Raw genomic sequence first — 10504 nt, 5'->3', positions numbered from 1 at the left:
ATACACACACATAACAACATAGCAGAAAAGGTTCTTAACTATCACATTCCATTTTGCTAAAAGCAGCAAGAAACCATCCTGTAACTTTACCTTTCAGGCTGACTCTACTCCTGCTTGTGATTTGGTTTGTATATTAAGGGTGTTTTGTCAGCCTAGAATTTGCTTGACTTCCTTTTCCTGTTATAATCTTATTTTTTATTAGGATTTATCTCAAATTTATCTCCCCTTGAATCCTAAGTCAGTTTTATTATCAATTACAATCACAGAAACTCCCTCTTCTGCCTACCCAAAGTCCTTTGCTCTTATCTCTTGGTGCATTTATCATGTGGTGCTTCAATTATTAATTTCTCCATCTTCTCCACGGTGCCATAGTTCCCCAGTGAACACAGACCATGCTTTGGGTCTCTATGGCAGCATATACTCAGAATCCTGTACAGAGTAAGAATTAACAAATATTTTGAATTTATTGTGTCTGGAAAGAACAAATGGCACGTGTCTCTAGTCTCAGATGTTACTATAATCGGAAGCAGAGTTTTTCTTTTGTCCTGATCTCAAACACAAAGAAGTTTATGGTAATTACAACATGCTCTGCCTATAGCTCAGGCTTATTACTAACTAGCTCTTACAACTTAAATTAACCCATTCTTATTAATCTACATTTTGCCACATGATTCGTGGCTTTACCCAACCTCTAGCAAGTCTTGTTCCTCTGGAGGCTGGCTTGCATCTTTTCTTGACTCAAGGTAGACTCGTTGAAGAGGAGGGTGCCTCATTCTAGAAAAAAAAGAAGAAAAAACCCCTCCAAAATATAGGGCTGTAGACAAGCCTGTAGAACATTTTCATACTTAGTGATTGGTGAGAGAGCATCCAGCCCATTGTGGGTGGGGCCACCCAGGGCTGGTGGTCCTGGTTCTATAAGAAAGCAGCCTGAGCAAGCCATATGGGCAAGTCAGTAAGCAGCACCGCCGCCCATGGCCTCTGCATCAGCTCCTGCCTCCAGGTTGCTGCCATATTTGAGTTCCTATCCTGACTTTTTCTATGATAGACTGCAATGAATGTGGAAGCATAAGCCAAAAACCCTTGATTATAATATTTCATCTCAGCAATAGAAATCCTAACTAGGAAAAGGGTAGAATCATTCATTCAATCAATGAAGACAACACTGCTTTGGGATCCTTGGGGTGTTATTATTCAAGATACAAATCCTGAAAAAATGTCAATAGAAAAAAGCAGCAGTCACTCTCGGGTTCCTATATGTTGCTTAATTATTTCAAGAAATCAGAAAAGTAACATGGCATAGCAGAAAGAGCTCTGGGGTCAGGTAAACATAGGGCTATACCTATGTTTCACTATGAATTAGTTAACATAACACACAGAAGCACATTCATCTTTACAAAAAGTGAATTTACTTCTAGTCATCCATACGTTTAGCATAGCACATATTATTTGGCAAAAGTTCAATAATTATGAAGCTTTCCACTGATAACTGGACTGAATGATGGTCTTTTTCCAAATCAGCCTTCACATTTTCCAAATAGGTATGCATAGAATGTTTGCTTACAAACCAAAGGAAGTTATAACATAATCTTAGAGCCAATGATTTCACAAGGCAGAGTTTTCACATGAAGAGTTATGACAACTGAGGTATTAAATTAGATATCAAAATATTAGCTTTTCACATTGAATTAATTTTTACTTGGAAAAAGAATGACCTTGATGAACTTTCCTTTAAAACAGAAGGGCTCTTTGTTTATATTTATTTATTTAGTTTTTGTTTTAATTATAAAGGTCTGGTTGTTCTAAAAAGGTTCTTTGACTCTGGAACTGGGCTTATATTTTTGAAAGTTGCTAGTATTTTTGTAAGATTATATATAAGGTTTGGAGTTTTAATGAATGGTAATTTTGCCTGCTCATCTGCACCCCATAGAAAATACTCAGAAATTTCTTATTTTCCTTTGTATGAAATTTCTGAGCCTTGGGAGTTTGAAATGTTTCAAATACAAAAGTTATATTTATGAAGTGACTTCATGTCAAATTCAGGTATTTTGCCATGTAAATCTCTATGGTTCATAGTGACTTTAAAATACTTATATAATGTACAAAGTTTTAAAAATCATTTTACACTATTACTTTACAAAAATATAGTAGGTATCTGTGAACGGCCATTTATTTTTTGATTTTATAACCAGTTTAATTTTCCAGTTTTGCAAGTGACACGTCCAGCACTGCTTCATTTAGCTTCATTCTCCTTTCCGGAGGGTGATGGGTGATGGCTTTGTCAGTTTCGTAAATTACATCTGTGGGTTTCCTAGTGACGGTGCATGACATGTGGATCATCCTTTTCATTTTATTTTTATATCCCCTGAAGTTTCCCCCCCTTTCCTACCAGTGTCCCCTACCTTCCCTCTCCTCCCCCACGCACTCCTCTTCTGTTTCTCTCCAGAAAGGGGCAGGGCTCCCATGGATACCAATGAAAGCATGGCATATCAGTAAGACTAGACACCTTCCTTCATACTAAGGCAACCCAGGATGAGGAAAAGGGTTTCAAAGTCAGTCTTAGTTAGGGTCTCCCTTATAGATTCCTGGGAGTTTCCACCGCATTAGGTTCCTAGTTTGTCCCCAAGATCCCCTCAACTCCAGTTGTCTTTCCTGACACCTGATCTCTCCTGTCCCCATCCCCACGCCACCCCACCCCAGCATCCATCTGAGATGTTGGATCAATTTTTTTACATTATGTGAGGCAGTAAGTACTTCTCGTAATATTGTCCCTTCCCAATTTTATAAATGGGATATATATATATGATATATAAATATATACACACACACATATATATAAATGAAGACTAAAAGGATGAATTCCAATGTTTTGTCTCTATAAAGCATTTATAAGTTGTGTCCCTGCTGTTCCTTTGTATGCCATTGTAGTTCCAGCAAACCTACTTTCCTTCTACATGATGCTGGGTATAGCAAAATGCCCAATCAAACTGTCGCACAATGGAATGCTGTGTGCTTTTCAGTTTAGCAGCTGCTACCCAGATGTCGCCATTCAGCACCTTAAAGGAGGTGAGAGTAACTGATGAGCTAAAGTTTTTATTTCTCTTTGATTAATATACAAATAAAGCTACACGGGGATGGTGGCTATTATGTAAGACAACTGTAGACTGGACCACGAGGAGCTGGAGTCGTGTGCAAATCTGCTTCCTACGTTCCCAGGCTTCACCTCTTTCTCCAGATGGTTAGCCCTTATGCAAAGTGGGAACCTAGCCAAATTCCACTTCCTCCATGAAGCATACACTGAATACTCTCATCTGCATGAATGACTTTGTCTTTGAACTTCATGCCCTTAACTCTCTATAGGACATCATTAAGTCAGTCAACAAAAATGTAATTAAAATGTAATGTAAGCTTCAGCATAAGTTATATTACTAGTAGAAATCTTATCATTTTAAATACTTTTTGCATCATTTTTTATTTTATTCATTTAGTGTCATCTTCATATTAGGGTTCTAAAACAGGAATGATAATTTCCTTTTTAAGTATAAACATTCCTTTAAAATCATTGATTTATTGATTGGTTGTGTGTGTGTGTGTGCACGCACGCGCGTCTGCACACGCTCTCTCAAGTATGCACTCATGAGCATGACATGGAGTACTTCTGTTGGTCAGAGGACAACTTTCAGGAATCATTTTCTTTCTTCCATGTTGGTCTTGGGGATTAAACTCATCCTTAGACTAGGTGGCAAGTGTCTTTCCCTGCTGAGCCATCTTTCTAGCCCACAACTTCTTTTCGATTAGGAAAACCTGGCCTAGAGAGGTGAGGTGACTTGTCCAGGTCAAACAGTCAATGAATGATGGAGCTAGAATTTGAACCAAGTCCATGACCAGTGGGCACCTTGTCAGACAGGCTGAACCAAATGGTACACTTCAGTCTGGTGGTCACTGGAAAATCAAAATAAAACTAATCCTGTATAAGATGCTTCTTTAAACAATCAGTGTTTAGTGTGAATAAAAGATTGAGGGCCAATTTACCAGAATCCAGTTCTAGCATTGCATTTACAAGAATCCAGTTCTAGCATTGGCGCAGTCACTTTCTAAAGGACAAGTGGCTCCCTCTAGTGAGAGTTGGTGGGAATAACATAGCTAGCAAATAGTTAAAAGTGAAAATAACGTTCTTGGTGTGGAAAAAAATAAAGTGCAGTGTGTGTGTGTGTGTCTTTTTTTCCCCAGAACTTGACCAAAACTGGATTACAATTTCAGAAGATCTGATATAGACATCCTGATCAGGCTTAATCTCCAGTGACTTTTATGAGAAGTGTAACTTTACGCCATTCATAACATAGTAAGCCGGTGACTCCTTTGCCATACTAAAATCGCCACCACAATAACTTTTATGGTAAAATTGTTATATTTTTATATTTATGTGTGCATCTAAGTTATATTGTCCATGAACTTCATTGCAAGAAGGTAATTAATGTTTTGGAAATATTTGTTATACAAAAGGTGGCATTTGGGGCATTTGTTCTGATCGTTTTGAAAATACTGAATTTGAGGACCAGGTTATATAACTACCTGCTTTTCCTCAAAACAGAAAGGGACTGAATGTTTTGTGTTAACGTGTAAATGTTCATGTGTTTGTGGACGTGGAGGAGGGAAAAACGTATCACAAGTTGAGACTGACTATGCGTTTACGCTTTGTGTTAAAGTGACGTCACACTCTGTGCAGAGAACACCGGAATCCAATCTCCTGGACGCAAATCTGTCATTTTTCTATGCGATTTGGTGAGCCGCTGTTTCTCCTCGTCTCAGCTCCAGAGAGTAAAATGGATGTCGTAACACGTCACAGGATTCTTGTAAGAACTAGTGGATGGGGCGTTTATCACCGTAAGAGCAATCAGTTACAGCCACCAAGCATCTTCCGGAAAACAGCAATTCCTAAACCCCACAGCGCTTTGTCCCCCCAGGGACGCCAGAGGTTAGAAGCGAGTTGTGATTTTATTATTGTTTTGGGACGGCGGCGGCTCCCTAGGTAGCCCAGGTTAGCCCAGAGGTCGCGGGATCCTCCTCAGCACCAGAGGGCCGGCACTTTCGCTCCTGGCTTTTTCGGAAGCCCGGCGGCACTTTTACTTTCTCACGTGACTGGCAGGCGGACGCACTTGTTGGCCGACCTTGGGCAGGAGGCAGCGTAAAGCATCGCGCGGCCACCGCGGCGGCGGCCGGGCTGCTCGCAAAAACCCTGGAAGCACTTCCGCCGCCGCCGTCTTCGGCCTCCTAGGAGGACCGACATGCCCCGCGCCGCAAACCCTCGCGAGACCCGCGGGCTGCGGCTCTGACGTCACCGCCCCGGAGACAGGCAAGGGGCGTAGCGGGAGCTGCGTTCCGCACTCGCAGGGGAGTCGTGTGGACCCCGCGAGGGACGCGACCGGACCCGGCATGGACGGCCCGCAGCCGGACGAGGGGACCCTGGTCCCCCACGAGCGCGGCCTGCGCGATGCTGACAGCGTCCCGGGGAGCCCGGGCCGGCGTCCGCTGCTCGGCGAGGAAAGCTCGGCGACCGTGGTGACAGGTGAGGGCGGCGCGCAGACCGCGGCGAGCCCGGCGTCCCCGGGCGTCGTGGGCCCTGAGCCCCAGGTGCGGGTGACCGCAGCCGGGCAGGGAGAGACTCCGCCTGCCGCCGAGGGTCCCCCGGCAGCCGCGTCAGCCGCCCCCAAAGGCGGGGAGAAGGCCGCAGAAAGCCGGGGCGCCGAGGCCGACGGCCTGAAGACCCAGCAGGGCGCCGTCGCCGTGGCAGCTGTAGAGGAGCGGGCTCGGGTGGCAGTGGCGGCGGAGGGACCGGAGGAGGTGATGGAGCTGGAGCCCGCGGGGGGAGACGCGGAGATGCTGGAGGAGAGCGGAGGGGTGAGGGAGGCGGAGGAGGAGGAGGCCGGGCCCTGGCATCTGGGCATAAATCTCCGCATGAACCCCCTGGAGGCCATCCAGCAGGAACTGGACACTGTGAATGCGCAGGCTGACCGGGCCTTCCAACATCTGGAGCAGAAGTTTGGGCGGATGCGGCGGCACTACCTGGAGAGAAGGAACTACATCATTCAGAACATCCCCGGCTTCTGGATGACCGCCTTCCGGAACCACCCGCAGCTGTCCTCCATGATCAGGGGTCAGGATGCAGAGATGCTGAGGTACGTCACCAACCTGGAGGTGAAGGAACTCAGGCACCCGAAGACCGGCTGCAAGTTCAAGTTCTTCTTCCGGAGGAACCCCTACTTCAGAAACAAGCTGATCGTCAAGGAATACGAGGTTCGGGCGTCTGGCCGAGTGGTGTCCCTTTCCACCCCGATCATATGGCGGAGGGGGCACGAGCCGCAGTCCTTCATTCGCAGAAACCAAAACCTCATCTGCAGCTTCTTCACCTGGTTCTCAGACCACAGCCTTCCGGAATCCGACAGAATTGCCGAGATTATCAAAGAGGACCTGTGGCCAAACCCACTGCAGTACTACCTGTCCCGTGAGGGAATCCGGAGACCCAGACGCCGCCCAGTAAGAGAGCCAGTGGAGATTCCCAGGCCCTTTGGCTTCCAGTCAGGCTAACCTTTGCCTTTGAAAATGCTGCCGGAACAGGCTGCTTCTCACCTGTGCTTGAGCAAATGCTACCGGTATGCCGTGTTCTTGATTTTTTCCCCCCTCGTGACTTTTCTGCGTCTTCTGCATCTCACCCTCAAGATTAAGACTGTGGACATGCTGCTGCTGTCACATGGCCTCCATGCCGTTCTGTGGTAGTGTCTGCTAGCTCATGGTGTTTCAGACCCTTTCGAAGCTTAACTCGTGATACTGAAGATCACGCTGCTTTCACACTGCTCGGACCCTGTTGATTTCAGTCTGGTACCTACTTGCTGCCACCTTCGTCTAGGGAGCCCTTCCATTTACCTGTTGAGCATGTGGCAGTGTGGACACCAAGTTTGCAGACAGTTGCTTGGCATTAATGATACTGCAGGAGAGCAAGTGGGCGGTTTTCCCGACGCTCTTCCTGCACCACCTTCTAATACTGCTTGCCGTGGCTTATACCAAGCTCCACCCTCTCCCACCTTCTTCTTGTTGTTTTAAATGAATAGAAGTAGTTCAGAAATATCTGCAAGGTCAGCATTTGTAGTCCATTTAGACTGGGAGCATTTCCAGAGAGGATGCTCAGAGAGGCTGCAGAACTCTGGCTGCCCCATCTCCTCTCTTCCCAACTCCCCAGCCAGGCTAACAAGGCCTAAACAGGGTCATAGGGAGACGGAGTTAGGTGGAAACAGGTGAGACTTCCCTGTAATGTATGGAAGAACTAGAGAGATTATGATGGCATGGAAGAACTAGAGAGATTGTGATGGCTACCCTAAGCAGGGAAAATGAACTGATCACATTAAGTCAGATAAAAACTGGGCTGATGATAAAGACAAGGTTGACTAAGAGCTTTCAAGTCCAAGGGTGATGTGAAGAGAAATGCTTTCTCAGGATTGCAATAGAAAAATTATAGCGAGTTTTGAGTGCTAAATGTTGCCTAGACAATGGTTCTTTGAAGAAATAGTACAAGTTTGAGTTGTTTTCTTCTATTTATATGTGACTTGATGTATCTAAAAGAGTAACATTGTGCCCATATTTTACTAGCATTTAGTAAAAGGCTTCTTGTTCTGTTTACTGGGAAACTTAAATTACTTTCTTTTTCATTTATTTGAAACCATTTGGAAGAACAATAGTCTTGACAATACTGAGACAAATGAGTATTCATAATAATTTTCAATATTAATCTAAATTCTTAGAAATGTAGTTTAGATAATTTGGTCTTTATCAAGTTTGTCCAATTATTGTCTTCATGGAAAAATAGATATGTGACTTGATATTCTTGGTAGCCTCTTAAATTACACAACAGTTGTAAAAGTGCTCTGTCAAATTAAAACTGTACTATGAGATATTTGTTGCCATTTATATGCAAGATGGTGAATAAAAGCATGGCACTCCCTTGGATGTTTTATTTTTCATCCTGACCTTAAGTGCTTGTATAATTGACCAAGGTTTGTATAATTGACAAGATTATCAAGTTACAACTTTTCTTAAAAGGACACAACCAACATTATCCCAGAGGTCTGACAAGAGCGCACAGGACTGTATCTCCCAGAGTACGAGAGTAGTTGCTCCTGTCATTGTTTTGTTGCATTAAAATGTTGACAGTTAACAACTGTCAACTTGTGCAGGACACCAACCCCTTCACTTCCTTGGGGTCACAATTTCTGTTGATGTCCATGGCTCCTGATGCCACCAAAGGCAGAGACTGGGCTGCCGAGAGTTGGCCCCGCCTCTCACTGGCTGTAAAGCTAGGGAGAACTGGTCTTGCCTCTCACTGACCGAAGCTCTCAGGAGATGGCCCTCACCTCACCTGGGCAGCACAGTGAGCTGACCCTGTTCACCGAGGGCGTGAGAATGGAAGAGCAGGCCATGCCCCTCTCATCTCCTCCCCTAGCCCCTCAATACCTGCAGCAGGTGGGGGACCTGACCCGACCCCCACCCGCGGCAGCCCTGTGCCCCACTGGGCAGTATAGTAGAGTTGACTAAGCCAGCCCTGAGGGCGGGAGAGGGCCTAGCTGCTACCACCTCCCTCACCTGTGGTGTAGTGGGGGGGCAGGGCCAAGACCCCTCCCACCTCGCCCATACCGCCTCCAGCTGGCAAGGGAGCTTACCAGCTACAGTAGTCGGGAAAGTGGGCCCTCCACCTCATCTGGGCAGCACAGTGGAGCCGACCTTGTTGACATGGGCACGGTATGCTGGCCTGTGAACATGGGAGACCTAGACCCGCTCGCCTCCTGCAGTGTGTGGCCTGGGTGGGGAAGAGACACCCCCCCAATCAACAGCTGAGGTAGATAGAACTGGCCCTAAGTCATAAGAGCAGGACAGCTGCCCCTGATCCCCATCAGCTGCAGCACTCAGGAGAGCAGGCCCTGAACCTCACCTAGGCAGCAGGATAGGTGCTGCCCCTAGCTTATCACTGCAAGGGACAGACAAGCCAGGGCAGTGCTGGAGAGCTCACGCTGGTGGTGGAGGCAGGGGAGAGCTGCCGGCTGACCATCCTTGCAACTACCCAGGCCCAGAATCAGTGTTACGTGTTAGCCCACCCCAACATCTACCCCATCTGGAACCTAGAGGGGCTGGGTAGTGGCCAAGGATCTGGTCCTGTGGGCCCAGGGCTGCATGATCTCCATGACACAAGGCAGCATCCACGATGTAGCAGAGACCAGGGACCTCAAAACAGACCCAAGATTCTTTGCTATGAGCTCCTGCATGTAAAGATGGATAAAGGGATTTACTGTGTGATTCACTGTGTCACACCACAGCTTCTATCAAGCCTGCCCCCAGCTTTTTTCTCTTAAATTGTTTTGTTTTATTAGTGAGGGGGTGAGGATGGGTGGGATTGTGGCATATGATGTGAAAGAAAGTTTAAAAAAAGATAAAAGAGCCAGAGGAATAATAGGTGTTTGAGCTTTTAATTTTTCATTTATTAGTACCAGGCTAAAACTGATGTTACTGAAGAGATGTGTAATCACCTTGTCACTGCTATGAGGCCTGCTCAGCATCCTTTGCCTTGTAAATAGCATTGGTGTACGCAAATGCACTTTCCCTAGGGTACTGCCAACAATGTGGACTTTCCTTCCCATTTCTGAGCATTGAGCTCCCTGATAGCTTCAGCCGCAACCTGCTCCTGTCCATCACCCTAAAGCAATGAGTTTTTAAGGGTAGCTCCAGGCTAGCAGTATGAATAGTGTCTGGATCTTACTAGAAATGTCCCATTCTAGGCTGAGAGAAAAACTCTGGAAGTATCATTCAGAAACCATGTTTGTTCATGCTCTAGATTTGACATGTTCAATTATTTTGGCTTCTCTGGGTCATATTAGACAAAAATTACCCTTTTTTTTTTTTGAGACATGGTTTCTCTGTAGCTTTTGAGCCTGTCCTGCACTTTGTAGACCAGGCTAGTCTTGAACTCACAGAGATCAGACTGCCTCTTGCATCCCCAGTGCTGGAACCAAAGGTATATGCCACCACTATCCTGCTTTAAGAATTATCTTAAATTGAGTGTTAGATTGAAGCGTTATGTGTTTCCTTTGAAAATTGTACATATTTATGCTGATTAAAAACAGAGTTATAGCTGGGCGTTGGTGGCACACACCTTTAATCCCAGCACTCGGGAGGCTGGCGAATCTCTGTGAGTTCAAGGCCAGCCTGGTCTACAGAGCAAGTTCCAGGACAGCCTCCAAAGCAATACAGAGAAGCTCTGTCTCGAAAAACCAAAAAAAAAAAAAAAAAAAAAAGTTGTAAACTTAGCAAAATAGAATTTCCCTAGAAATCTTGAAATCTGTTTTCAAGCTATATAAAACTGAAAAGAAAGGCTATATGTTTTTTTACTGTGCTCAAAACTGCTCAGCCAATGTGTTGAAATACATAAAATTTTCTGAATTTGAGCTTGTCATGATTCCAGTTTCAT

The 10504-nt window shown here is 45.5% G+C and overlaps 1 protein-coding gene across 1 annotated transcript; it reads left to right on the top strand.

Moving 5' to 3' along the window:
* The first annotated feature begins 5321 nt into the window (after positions 1-5321).
* On the top strand, positions 5322-7990 carry Tspyl1 (TSPY like 1). Its single transcript, XM_013115822.3, has one exon. The coding sequence runs from the start codon at positions 5431-5433 to the stop codon at positions 6580-6582; it is 1152 nt and encodes a 383-aa protein (XP_012971276.1). The 5' UTR covers positions 5322-5430; the 3' UTR covers positions 6583-7990.
* Positions 7991-10504: the final 2514 nt, after the last annotated feature.

This window comes from Mesocricetus auratus, unplaced genomic scaffold, assembly GCF_017639785.1.
Source record: "Mesocricetus auratus isolate SY011 unplaced genomic scaffold, BCM_Maur_2.0 Super-Scaffold_100018, whole genome shotgun sequence".
Classification (NCBI taxonomy): domain Eukaryota; kingdom Metazoa; phylum Chordata; class Mammalia; order Rodentia; family Cricetidae; genus Mesocricetus; species Mesocricetus auratus.
This window is presented reverse-complemented; position numbering and strand designations above follow the sequence as displayed.

Coding starts and splice junctions, on each gene's coding strand:
- Tspyl1 (XM_013115822.3), top strand. CDS start 5,431: ATGGACGGCCCGCAGCCGGACGAGGGGACCCTGGTCCCCCACGAGCGC.